The sequence below is a fragment of the Tribolium madens genome, unplaced genomic scaffold (genome assembly GCF_015345945.1).
Source record: "Tribolium madens isolate multiple individuals breed KSU strain unplaced genomic scaffold, Tmad_KSU_1.1 Scaffold_1;HRSCAF=32;Tcas5.2_LG8, whole genome shotgun sequence".
NCBI classification, from domain to species: domain Eukaryota; kingdom Metazoa; phylum Arthropoda; class Insecta; order Coleoptera; family Tenebrionidae; genus Tribolium; species Tribolium madens.
In genome coordinates, this window is record NW_025400984.1 from 5,785,376 (window position 1) to 5,798,909 (window position 13,534).

General features: G+C 36.3%; 3 protein-coding genes across 8 annotated transcripts in view; 2 read left to right on the forward strand and 1 right to left on the reverse strand.

Annotated features, from left to right (window-relative positions):
* Positions 1–1,936, forward strand: LOC123016213 (dual specificity mitogen-activated protein kinase kinase 6). Of its 2 annotated transcripts, none has more exons than XM_044416473.1 (5): positions 1–124; positions 268–347; positions 400–785; positions 841–1,037; positions 1,093–1,936. In XM_044416473.1, exons 2-5 carry the CDS (start codon positions 280–282, stop codon positions 1,444–1,446), a joined length of 1,005 nt encoding a protein of 334 aa, XP_044272408.1. In that variant the 5' UTR covers positions 1–124; positions 268–279; the 3' UTR covers positions 1,447–1,936. The 2 variants fall into 2 exon arrangements, with proteins under 2 accessions (XP_044272408.1, XP_044272409.1); XM_044416474.1 differs by having other exon boundaries at positions 91–214.
* On the reverse strand, positions 1,933–7,177 carry LOC123016208 (transmembrane protein 94). 3 transcript variants are annotated; one of them, XM_044416453.1, is made up of 13 exons: positions 6,885–7,174; positions 5,753–6,833; positions 5,371–5,703; positions 5,145–5,318; positions 4,645–5,098; positions 4,470–4,594; positions 4,267–4,415; positions 3,924–4,049; positions 3,434–3,698; positions 2,534–3,386; positions 2,391–2,484; positions 2,175–2,339; positions 1,933–2,121 (listed from the first exon to the last, which is right to left on the reverse strand). In XM_044416453.1, the coding sequence occupies exons 1-13, from the start codon at positions 6,989–6,991 to the stop codon at positions 2,049–2,051; spliced, it is 3,999 nt and encodes a 1,332-aa protein (XP_044272388.1). In that variant the 5' UTR covers positions 6,992–7,174; the 3' UTR covers positions 1,933–2,048. The 3 variants fall into 3 exon arrangements, with proteins under 3 accessions (XP_044272388.1, XP_044272389.1, XP_044272390.1); XM_044416454.1 differs by lacking the exon at positions 3,924–4,049; XM_044416455.1 differs by lacking the exons at positions 1,933–2,121; positions 2,175–2,339; positions 2,391–2,484 and having other exon boundaries at positions 2,540–2,686; positions 2,743–3,386; positions 6,885–7,177.
* Positions 7,168–13,534, forward strand: part of LOC123016210 — a 25,076-nt gene continuing 18,709 nt past the window's right edge. For 2 of the 3 annotated variants that reach the window (XM_044416458.1, XM_044416467.1), the window contains exon 1: positions 13,313–13,533. In XM_044416458.1, coding sequence (XP_044272393.1) covers positions 13,398–13,533 — 136 coding nt within the window. In that variant the 5' untranslated portion in view covers positions 13,313–13,397. Of the gene's footprint in view, positions 7,388–7,510; positions 7,659–7,709; positions 9,348–13,312; position 13,534 lie in introns of those variants that run through there. The other variant, XM_044416461.1, reaches the window with a different exon arrangement.

Sequence of the window (13,534 nt, forward strand, 5' to 3'; positions counted from 1 at the left end):
GGCGCCCTCTCTATTGACATTTTTAAAATAACCAAATTGTAAAGATACAGCGTCCAGGTTGCCGTATATGGTCATAATCACTTGAATATATTAAAATTTAACTTTCTTACTCGACCCGTTTAAGGTAACGCACACTTCTTTTACTTACCAACACTGCACCAAAACACAATCACACTTGTTTTGTTTAGTGACATAATATCGCAGCTGACTTGATGTTAGTTTTCACAAATTTGTAAACAAATCACTTGTTATAACTCGATGTTTCAGTTTTAGAGAAGGATGTCGGCCCCCGGTCGCAAGAAGAAGCACAATTTGAAGCTCCAAGTCAGTGACGAGGCACCCCCAATGTAATTAATCATTTGAGGTTATGGAAGTTTGTGTTTAATTTTTGTTTTGTAGAATCGCCCCAGCTAACTTGGATAAGAGGACAACCATAACAATCGGCGACCGGACATTTGATGTTGAAGCGGATGATTTGGAAAAAATTGCGGATTTGGGTCGGGGGGCTTACGGTATAGTTGAGAAAATGCGACATGTACCGAGTGGGACAATAATGGCCGTGAAACGTATCGCTGCCACTGTAAATACCCAAGAACAGAAAAGACTGCTTACTGACTTAGATGTGTCAATGAGGAGCAGTGATTGTCCATATACAGTACAGTTCTACGGGGCGTTGTTCCGCGAGGGAGACGTTTGGATTTGTATGGAGGTGATGGACACGAGTTTAGATAAATTTTACGCAAAAGTGTACAAACACGGTCGGCGAATACCCGAGGATATGTTAGGTAGGGGATTCACACTTGTGACCTGCCAAGGCACTACCATCTTAATTTTTTCCAGGAAAAATCACTTTCGCCGTAGTCAGTGCCCTCCACTACCTCCACACCAGATTACGGGTCATCCACCGGGATGTCAAACCATCAAATATCCTTATTAATAGACAGGGAGAAGTCAAAATGTGTGATTTTGGGATTAGTGGATATTTGGTAGACTCCATTGCCAAGACTATAGATGCTGGGTGCAAGCCGTACATGGCTGTATGTATCCCAATTGCTTATGATTCATGTTTTTTAAATTATTATTGTACTCTAGCCTGAAAGAATAGACCCCCAGGGAAACCCCTCACAGTATGACATCCGTTCCGACGTTTGGAGTTTAGGGATATCACTGATTGAGTTGGCAACGGGTCAATTCCCCTATCCTAGATGGGGCTCTCCGTTCGAACAGTTGAAACAAGTGGTCACCGATGACCCCCCGAGGTTGCCTTCAGGTCAGTTCACGGCCGAATTCGAAGACTTTATTTCGAAGTGCTTACAAAAGAAGTACACAGACCGATCAAATTACGAACAGTTGTTAAATCACGAGTTTCTGCTCCAACACAAGGAGACAAGCACGGATTTTTCGTCGTTTATTTCAGAGATTCTAGATTTACCCGAGAATCCCTGAGATTCGTGCAATATTTCTTAATTTAGGAATATTTTTTTTATTTCAATAAGATTTTAATTTTAAAGGAGTCTTCGTTTCTTTGTAAACTTTCTTGTTATCGACTAAAGTACAAAGTGACATTGAGTTTTTATGAACAAGTTATTGAATGCACGATAGAAATTTTAAACACTATATTGTTCTAGAGTAAGAGTTCACATAGTGTTCGTCGATAATTGCCTAATAATCCTAGTTACAAAGTCAATTAAACCGTAGCGATAGGATTAGTAACTGAATCTTTTTTTTTTTATTTTAATTTTTTATTTTGCATCACATGATTTTAAAATGAATTATTAGCTCCTTAATTTGCTCAACACTCTTTTAAACTATTCTCAGTATGTTGATTTTATTAATTTATTTTATTTTCTTACTAGTATTACTCATGTTTTAATCATTAGAGTTGTATGATTTTAATTTTATTGTGAAGCGTGTGATAATAAATTAGTACACTTAAAATCAACACTTTTATTTTATATATAAACAACATTCCAGTCTTATCAAATGAAATCAGTAAACTGGTTTCGTTTATACCAATTATATAAAAATATAGTGTTCAGTTCGTATCGTTAAAATGGAGAATTCATTCCTAATTTTGTTCCAAAGTCTAATCGGGCTCTCTTCCTGAATCGTTTATTTACCCTAAAACACAAGTAAAATAAAAAAAATCACAGCTTAGAATCAAAATCTTTTACATTATTTCCTGCTGTTTAATTAGTTCATTGATAAAAAACACTAAAAACGGAGATATTGCTGCAAAAATTATCACCCAAAGTGGTATTTGCAGTTGGATACTACTATCGGTATTATTTTTTATATTATAAAAACTTAAAATCGTATAAATACTTTGAAGCAATACCCTGAAATTACGCAACTTTTATTATAATTGTGTGTACAAATGAAACACTTACAAAATAAAGCAAGTTATTATCCAGTAAAGATTCTTGATTGGTGGTCTTTTATAAATTAAATAATCTCTAAAAACAAAACCTATCGAAATAACAACTAGAAAATATTGGGTATAATTTTGAATTCTGTGAAAAAAATTAATTACCAAAATGCAGTAAAACAATGAACACAGTAATAAGTCTTGCCGTTGAAATCGTCCAGGATTCTTCTTCCCATATGAACTCAGTCGATAAATAAAAAGCTTGACAGGTGCAATTTCGTATGCCACAAATCTCTACACAATGCTCAGCCAAAATGCCTACAAACGTCACAATAACAACAACAACAGTCGGAAAAAACTTCAATCCGTAACACCACAGAATAAACATCGAAATACCAAGATTGACCCCCACTTGGTTCTTCCCTTGTGGCTTCTTCATGACTTCCGGATCGACCGGAAGCCCCATCAGAGACACGCTCAACATTGGAACAACCAAACAAGTCAACCACAAGATTTGTCCCGTGGTCAAAACTGGAGGCAACATCACCAATACCGAAACCAACTGCATGACACTCAAGATGACGCAACAAGACACCCAGAACTGAACCGCACTCCAGAGGATGGTGACAAAATGGCGCGCTTCCATGACTAGATGATAAAACGAGATCGGATCCTCGCGTTTAAGACACAGGGAACAGGCGATAGAGTTCAAGTCTCGCGACAAATCTAGTGGCGAAACTCCCGTCTTTGGTTTCTGATAAACTGGGACTTTTTGACACATTTGCGGAAATAGGGGGTCTACAGCGATACTCGCATCGGCCTGCATGAAAATCCCAGCGTTTTCGCAGTTGGCCGAGGAGCCCATTATGCATACGATTTCGCCGTAGTCTTGCATGATATTGAGCATTTCGCGGGTCGCACTGGGGGTACAGTCGGTAAAGAGGGAAACTAGCAAAGGGACATTATCGATAAGCTCGATATGGGGGCGAATTTTATCAATGCCACGGGGTAATTTAGCCTGAAATATTACCAGTGATAAATGACAAACACACACTTGATTATTACCCGGTTGCTCATGTCGAAGTTAATGGGGGCGCTCTGCTCGGTACTGTCGGTGAGACAACTCAAAGATTGCCAATCGTGCGAAGTGTTGATTTCGTTGTGGATTTGGACACTGTCACGACTTGCCATTTTTGTGGAGTATACTCCACTTTGGTCACTTGAATTTTTATTGAGGCATTCTTGTTCTGTGTCAAACTTTACAACCGAATGCTCCATGTTTATGGCACTGGGGGCCGAGAAACTCATTGTTCGGGATGATTCCAAATTGCTGAAGTTTAAAATGACAGTTGGTATTGTGAGAGTAAAAGGATTTTAAGCTGCAAAGCTTGTAGCGTGTTTGCCGTCATTTCAAAGCTGGTGTTGTTGAGGGTTTGCACATGCATGGCCACGCCCCTAGTGGGCGTGGTAAGCCATTTCGACACCGCTTTGAAACTGGCCCAACTTGACCATTATTTTAATAAAAACAATGCAGTAAATGTTTTGAATGTTGTACCTATCAGAGAGTAAACAAGACTTTTCGTCATTATGCGGAGTTAGCTTGCGAGCACTTTGCGATAACCGTCTCTGTCTTTCTTTCCGAGGATTGGTACTAACGGTTTCCGCTTGTCCACTGTCACGTCTGTCCTCCCAGCAATTAGTACAATAAAACACACAAACATTTAAGTGAACAGAGATTAGTAAAAAGTGAAAAAAGTAGGTATTCCACATAAAGTCACCCTTATTTAAAATAAATGAAAGTCAGGAAAAAAGAATCTGTAACGGAACTGAGGTGAGATTAACAAGCATTAAAGACAAACATTTAAATGCCCACCGAATCGAAATTGGTTTATTCTAACCTGTTACGTTCGCTTAAAAGCGAAATGTGGCAATTCCAGCCGCTTTCTAGCCCCATTTTTTCGCTGAAAACGCGCGAGCGGAGTTCATTTTCCTTACTGAAATGAACGAATCGAATGCAGGCACGTTCCAACTGTTCGATTAGCTGAACCTGGGACAAAAAAAGTGTGACGCAAGGAACCACTTCAGAACCTCAATTTCTTACCATGTCGGTCAATGCTTGGTATTGCATAGTGACCATTCCGATGAAAACCTGATTACACTGCATTTGGAAGCAACTTTCGGCATCAGAAACGTCAACCGACGGACAATCATTGTACAAAAGAGAGTCTACAAAAATAATTTCGCAAAGTTTGTAAACAAAAATCACGAAAAATTACCAGTGCTAAAAAATTGCCCTAAAGGTGTCTTGATCTTGGGCTCAAGGACACTCTTACAGTCCCAATGGACCGGCGTGGGACTCCTGTAATTCATATACAGGTGTCTACTATCACTCGGTAATTCCAAATAAACTCCTCCCAGTTTACTGCTAACACATTTATTTAAGGGCCGGTAGGCGAAAGCCGTACAATACGCCGTGAGACTGCTCCTTTGATAAAAATCCAGGATTTTTTTACGATCAGAAGGAGTCAAGGGGCACAAATCATGTCCGTCCCAATAATCCACACACGAATCCAAAATTATATCAGCTGTTCCTTCAGATAACAACTGCATAGACCCACTACTCAACTCTTTGACGACAACAGCAAACATGTGAGGGAATGGAAATTTGAGTTTTGTCGAAAGTTGCAAAGTCCGGGCATATTTATTATCTCTACGAACCATTTCCGGTTGCTAAAAAGGCAAGGTTTACATCACGTGATTCCAGAGGCGGGCTTACCAAGTGTCGGAAAGTGGAAAGTTGTTGTTCTAGTGCGAAAATTTTCTGGGCTTGATCCACAAACCCAATTTCTTTGGCTAACTCGCAAAGACAGCGTCGATTGCTCACTGGGACTAAGTTTTCGTTGTAAATGGCCTCACAGGTGATGTGACTACAAAAAGCAGCGTAGTGCTCCTGAAAACCATAACAAAAAATCATCTTCATTAATAATTATGGGGCCCCAAACCTGTGTTTCAACATTGCAAGTGTTTAGCAAAATTGCTAGTCCTAGTGGTTTTAGAGAAGTTAAGTATTGGTGCCACTCATGATCATCAAAATGCAGTTTAAAAGGGTCACTGTGATTGTGTGTTAAGTCTAAAACTTCACCAACTGTGGTGTTTGGACTTTCGAAGTAGTGATGAGGGGTCCCTCCGACGCTGTCACCGTCTGGGGCCAAGTCCCCCACGTTTCCAAGACTTGATGAAGGGGAAACGTTTTCGTTATTGTGAAGGAAAAAGATTTTTTCAGCTGTGGGGTTGGGCCATGAGAGGATTCCTTTCTTATCGACACAACCAAGAGCCTGAAATTTTCTACTAAAAAGTGTCTCCTTTATGTTTCAAAGGTCTCACAGTGACGGACCCCAAGACGTGCAAAATATTGGCGGAATGTACTAACAGATCCGGTTGTCCTTTAATAATGGAAACAAAATTTTTCCAAAGTTCCCGTCGACGACATTTCAACTCTTGGTGATCAATGGTTGAAGTTTCAGTGTCTTCTTCAAGGGGGTTATCTTTGTAAGCTTCAATTTTTTTCGAGATATCCAAAATGCAGCGAAATCGAGCCAATCCGAAATAATTCAATAAATTCCACGCCACAGGGAAAATTAACGGAAGCAAAGGTAAAATTGCTGAAATTGGGACGATTAGGAACATCACAGAGGGGCGATTGGGGCCCAAAGGAAACAAAAATCGGAACAAATTCACAACGCACACGACCAAAAAACAAATTGGGAGCAAAAAACGCTCTATGATTTTGATCATCACTAAATGCCTCTGTTTATTGAGAAGTGTGCAAGGCCTGTCCAGTGACTGTTCTAAATAAATTCTTAAATTGTTTAAATATGGGGTTTCCAGAAGTCTGTATTTTTTATTTTCTAGCGGTTTTCGTATTTTTGGGGCACTGAAAATCTCGTTGGCACTTTGTAAAGACGGTGCATATACTTCTTTAGCGTGGAGTAGAGGAAATTCGGAAGTTTTATCAACCGCTTCGCAATAACCCGGACTCACTTGTCCCGGCCTTATCACAATTAGGTCATCTTTGACTAACAGTGCCCAGGGTAGATTGACTAGTTTGTTATCCCTGTAGGTCAATTGTAGAGTAATACAAGGCGAAAACGGTGAACACAAGTTTGGGTAATTCTCCTTCTCCCAACGCACTTCTGAGACCTTTTTAATTGTATCAAGAAGCGCTTGCACCCGACTTGGGACCTCCTCATGCCTTAATTTGTTATCATACAGTTCCAAAGTCACATTAATTAGAAGAAAAAATAAAATTGTGATACTTTCAATAAGTAAGATAAAATTTTGTTCAATGATAAAAGCAAAGAAGAGACTGGCCACTGCCCACAACTGAAAACTCGCAGACACCCAATTGATCGTGGTGTGTTGGCTGGAGTGGTGGAATGTGTCTTTGATCCAGGACTTGGATTTTCTACACAAAAGGTGAATGAGCAAGGGGCACCATGAGTAGCTCTAGTCAAACCTGGCCTTCTGGGACTGCTTCAACTGTTGCAAAACCGCCTCGATCTCACTGTGGAGTCTTCGGAGGGCCTCCTGAGTGCTCAAACCTGACTCTTCACTCGATTCCATTTTTCCGCGTTACATTATTGTGGCTAATGTCATCGCGATCGTACGAAGCCGCTCAAGTGTTTACCACTCACAAAAGATCCGGGAATTTCTTACAAAATCAGGCATATTATTGTAAAAATATTTTGAATGACATAATTCATAACCACACAAAATTCCCTAACCTTGACAGCTCCAACTGTCATTGCTGTCAAAAGTCAATTTATTGTCAGTGTTATCACACATGTTGCGTTGTTTTTACGTTTTTATATCCGAATTTTTGTGATTCCATCCGGGAGAAAAATTCTCAGGTTGTGTTTAAGTAAAAATAGGTGTAAAAAAGTGTGTTTTGTATGAATCAAACACGTATGTTATTGGCACCGTCAAGGACGTTGGGTTTAGTTCTGGCCACCATCCAAGGTAAGCGACGCGACTTTCGTGCCACATTTCTCAAGTGACATTTTGTATCGCTTTTTGGTAATTGTCTTCCTGATTATAAATAATTTTCAAACTTTTCTTAAATTTATCTGTTTGTTTTGATAGTTCAGTAAAATGGAATCGAATACTGTGGTGCAGTGCCAGTCAAAACTCCAACAACTCTTCCAAAAGTTTCTCGAGCCCGACTTTGAGATTAAAACCGACACTTATCTCAATCGTCTTCTGACCCATCTGTCAAGTCAAGAAAAAACAGGTTTGTTTATTTACATTCCGTATTGTCTCATTTTTAATACATATGTTACAGACGATCAGATTTTCACAGATTGGTTACTTCAAGCTGTAACAATATGGGAATCCCAGAAAGTTACCCCTTCCGCAAAAATCGCGTTTTTCACCCTGAATTTGGCTAGTTTAGTGTCGAGAAACGAGGGGCGTTTTTGCCACTTGAGCGGCGGTAATTTTTACATTTCTTTGATTAATGTAGTCAAAGCGAGACAACCGGAAACAACCCCAGCGGTAAAATTGGGATACATTAAGCTAATGAGGGCGTTCCTGGAGCACAAATCGGGAATTCAGTGGATTGTCGGGAATGATTTATGGATTGATATCCTGAAACTTAGTTTAACCAATCAGACTGTTTATATTACAAGAGAGGGGTATAGATTTATTGCGAAACTGCTGGAGCAAACAGTTGACGTAGATGAGGAGTTTTGCCATAGGGTTGTTAAGGAAATTATGGTGCCTCTGGGGGATAGTACGTATAAAACGATCAAACCGTCAGGGGATATGATGGAGATTAGCGATGAGACGGTTTATCAGAATTTGAGCCCCACCTTGCAACTTATTGGGGACACTCTTGAGTACTTTCTTGAAAGCGTTTTATTTACACAGAATGATTGTCGAATCGTACTGATTTTTTTACGTGATTTTCATCTGGAACAACAAATTTGTAACTTGATGATGATTGCTCAAAACAAGTATCTTGTCTTCGATTTGGGGAAAATCATGTTTATTATGCAATTTCTTGAACTCTACATTGGAGTTATTTCGAATAATTTGAAAATGGGTAATGTGAAAACTTCCGTACGGAAAATAATGAGCATTTTTCGTACAAACTTTTCAAAAGGTAATTACGAAAATGTGATGAAACTTTGCTACTACGGCCAGTTGTACTGGAACTTGATGGGTTATAAAATCCCCTGCATGAAAGTAAACAAAGACAATGAACCAATCTCCTTCGCTAACCAACTCTTAGTGATCCAACTTCTTCCAATTTTCGCAGTCGCGATGAAATATTGTGTTGGTGATAGCAGCATGATCGATTCGGACGAATTCCGCGACCAATACGTCCAAAAATTCTTCATGATGATGTGCGAAAACACCGTCCGAATTGCCTACGGCTGGCGTGACTTCCTCACATCTCAAACCAACCTCTTCGAAATCGCCACCAAAGGTCTCATCTACATAATGAAATCTCGTAAATATTACCCCCGCGAACGCGCAGCAATGACCTTCCAATCCTTCGTCTACACTCTCAAAGACGTGATGCGTGTCGTGAAGGAAGCACCTGAAAAAATCGCATTTTTCTCGCAACAAGTCGGGTTCTTCTCGCTTTTGTTTGACGCGTTTGTTGTTTTTATCGAGGAGTTTCAAATCACGTGGAGGGATAGTGTGGAGACGATTTGTGTGATGTCGATCTGTTTTGATTTTTTGAGTATTCCGACGTGGCCGACGCAACTAGTGGTGAAGGCTCTCAAGTTGGTTAATGTTAGTATAGTGAAGTACATGTCGCCGAATTTGGCGCTGTTGGTGGATCGAACGACGGATTCGACGATGGCCGTTTTGGGGCCGTTGCTATACACGAAGCTACATGATATGACCTGGGAGGTGAGGGATTCGGCCATGGAGGTGGTGTGCACCATGTCGCATCTGTCCAATACAAGTAAGTGTAAACTATGTGAAAGACGGAATTTTCGCGATTAAATTAAGCATTAAAAACACTGTTAAATTCGCAGTTATGTACTTTGAGAACAATTTTTTTAAGATAAAAACGTTATTAATAAGAAACTTTCAATAACAATTATTATCTACTCGTAATTATTAACTTGAATACACATTCCCAAATTTCAAAGTAAAACCAAAGTTCATAAAATATTTATTTAAGTCCATAATACGTATTAAACAAAATCTTCGTACAGTAAATATAGAAAATACAAAATCGGAAAGAACCAAAGACAATTTTGTGTAAAATGATCGTTTCTAAAAACTGTTTAAAACAATAAAATAGAAGCAAAATGAATGTATCCTAAAAATTTCAAGGCTAAAATGTTCAAAAACAAAAAGTTCGCAGAAGCGAAAGGATGTAAACACGTCCAATCTTAGACATCACATTTCACACTCGGTTTTTGGGATCCCAGTGCGTACTTCTATCGTAATGAACATTTCTTGATTTAAACATAATATTAAAAACACATTTTAAATAAATTTTTTTGAAAATATTTGTTTTTATATTTGAACATTTTACCAAAAATAAATACAATTTATTTACAAACTTTTCGCTTTTGAACGGGCGTTCCTTTGATACGCTAGTTAAGTATCAATAAGATACCTAATCCGTTTCTTTTGTTATCAATTTTTGAAATGAATTCATTGACATTTATTCAATTTTGTAGTTTTGTAAATATTAGGGGAATTTACAATTTTGTAAATTATAAAGGTGAGCTGCTAGCAATATAACTAGGTAATCAGGAAACGTGTCAATTTATTGACACAAGGTTTAGATTAATTTCGCATTTTTATGTCCTAGAGTTGGTATTAATGTCAATGTTAGTGACCGCGCTTTAATTAGTTATTGCAAATATTATAATTATAGTGGAACTTATTTATGATAACAAGAAAGGGTTAAAATGTTTTGTATTATTAGTATTACTAACTATTGTCTCCTTCCACAAATACATTTTTTTTTATTTTCGAACAAATCAATTAAAATGCTTGATAATACTGTGACGCATCCAGTCTTTTATAAAACCCTTAATATGAAGTGAAAATTATGAAATTTTTACGCATATGTATGCATATTTTAATCGTTTTTAACTTTTCGTGATATTTGATTGTATTTTTGATCATCATATCCCTACTGTCCGCATGCCTGTTATGGCAACGATAACAGACTAGGCCCTTAAAATTTAACGGATGGGTTAACGGACGTTGTTACGCATGTTGCTATACAAAAAGCACACTTGAAAGGCTACTTATGTCAAATTTGACATTATGATTTTGAATAATTTTGCCGAAATCTTTTAGTATCACGAAAAGTACCAATGAACGACACACGGCCTATAGCAAATAACAGACACGACTGATAGTAAAATCTGGTCTGTTGTTTGGTACATATCAGGCTTATGACGTTTATTTCTCTATACATAGAGAAATAAAGTCTTTAAAATGTATTTTGTCAATTAAATAATTTTTTATATGATGTTGTTTTTTGCCACCCGCCTAAATATTTTTCTCTGAGTGCGCTGCATCATTGTGGCAAATTGTTATTTTTTGACCCATGGAAATATGTATGTTTCATGTACTACTTTTGTCGGAAATGACCTCAACTATTGTTTTTTAAATAGGACGTAAAATATACTTTTGCATATTGTAAATTGTAAAACAAAATATTGTTTGTTCTATTTTAATACAAGGAAAGTATACAGGGTGTCAATTTTAAAACTTGCAATCGGCAATATCTCTAGAACTAAAAAAGTTATTGAGAATCACTCAAAACCGTTTCGGTGGTTTTTAGGGGGAATCAAAATGGCATGGTAAGTGACGCTCCTCCACCCACCCTTCAAGCCACAGCCACCTTAAGTTGAAAATTTTAACCCTACTTGCGATAGATCGTTGGAAAGCCCATAACAAGTGCTTTTCAAAAATGTCATACAACAGCCTATTTGATAAAGCCATTTTCCCAATTATTCAAAAACGAAGTTAAATTTTCATTTTTTTTTTATTATATTCAAGGGTGGGTGGAGGAGTGTCACTTATCATGTCATTTTAATTCCCCCTAGGAACCAGCAAAACGGTTTTGAGTGATTATTAAGAACTTTTTCAGTTAAGAGAAATTGCCGATTGCAAGTTTTAAAATTGACACAGTGTATATTAATTTATTCACAAATAAAATTAGCAAAATTACGATTTGTAGGAAAAAGTGTTTCTTTTATACTTACTATTTGTTTTATTGAGTAAATAATAATAATTATTCTTGCTATTATTTGTTTACCTTTTTTTTTGAAACCTCCACTTTTAATAAAATAAAACACAGGTGCTTAATTTTGAATAGGTCAATTAAAAAAATACACAATTTTGAACTTGTTTTTTGTTGATATTATTTCACTTTTTGAATGATTTTTTTTCGACAACTTTATGTAATATTTAATATTTTGGTGTTCGTCATTTCGACAATTAAAAGATCTATCGAATTGGCTAAAAAAATTAAGGGTTTCCATTTAAAAAAAAAAGGTTGATGACGTCATTACTCAAAAACTCAGAGTGTAAAATTTTTAATCAAGTTGAGAATTGTGAATTTTTTAAAAAGAAAATTGACCTGTTCGAGCATTTTTGCCAAAATAAAATATTTTCAGTTGCCAAAATCTGTTTTTGGATTTTTTTTAAATATTTAAAAACAGAATATAATTATAAGAAAGAGTATATTAATACCATATTTCTTTTGATGAATACAGACAGAAAATAATAGAAATGTCACTTCAATTTTGCTTTTAGAAAAAATGTGGTTGTTATAAATTTTTATTAATTATTTAATTATTAATTATTATACATTTATTATAACTTTTTGATGGAAATTGGAAAATTGTTTAAAGCGTAGTAAATGTAATGGTTTTATCTTTATCTGATAAATATAACAAACATTGTTAAGGTAGGTATGTCAAGTTAAATAGAACAAAATTTTATGTTCTACTTGTGAGTTATAAAACTGTATCAGCTTGATGATAAATCTGTAATGTTTTGTATAAGAATTCTTTATTTTTGGAACATTTTAGTTATTTACATACCGTATAACAATAATTTTACGCATCAAGATAGATTATATACGTAGGCATAGTAACAAAAAATTGTTTCGATTCAGTTTAAATTAAAAAAAAAATAATTTGAACATTCAAAATAAATTTGACAAATTATGATGTGAAGTAGCTTATGAATACAGAGTATCCTGGGAGGCAAATAAATTATTCTGGCAAAAAAATTGTAAAAATCTCTAAAAATCTTAAGGACTTTCATAATGTACCTCAAATGGAAGTCATTATGGACTGTTATGGATCAATAATGAACCGGTGAGACATAATTTATTTTATAATTACCAAATGCAGTATAAAAATTAAAAAAACTTTGAAGTCATTAACCTGAAGCTAACTCCTAGATTGAAGTACCAAAAACTGCAATTATTTTTGTTGTATATTGTATTAAAATAATTATATAACATTGTTTTGCACGTCATTTTTTTCGGTATCATTATAAAGACAAAAGCCTTGAAAGTTGGTACACGTGCAGCAACCTTACTTTGTTATTATATTGTATAATATTTAGGACGAACAAAACAGACTAATTATTTAAAAAAAAAACATTTTGCTATTTTGATTTGTTTTACAGAAAATATTATCAAAGCATTAATATTCCGTTATCTCCGTATATAATTGATGGCTTTGAGATCATCATTATGTCCTAGCTACTTAAAAAAGTCAGATAAATCAGAGCGTCTGTTCTTTCCTGATGCTATATTTTGTCATTACTATTTCAAAAATTCAAACTTGTTCTGGGCTTCAAGCGAAATTTAGTAATTAAAGTGAAATCACGTGGCTCCCAGCACTCGAGTTTGTTAAATAGGAGTTCCGACAACGCTCACTTACAAATCAACATCAGTAGTGATATTGTTGTCCGACATGGTGGTTTCTAGATCATGGCACTTTGACTCATTCAATCTGATACGATGGAATTAAATGTGATTAAATACGAAGCGAAATTAAAACAATTACTTGAAAAGTTTCTCGAGACAAATTGTGAAAATTCGATCGATATTTATTTGGATACGCTATTGAGGCAGCTTTGGGATCAAGAGAAGACAGG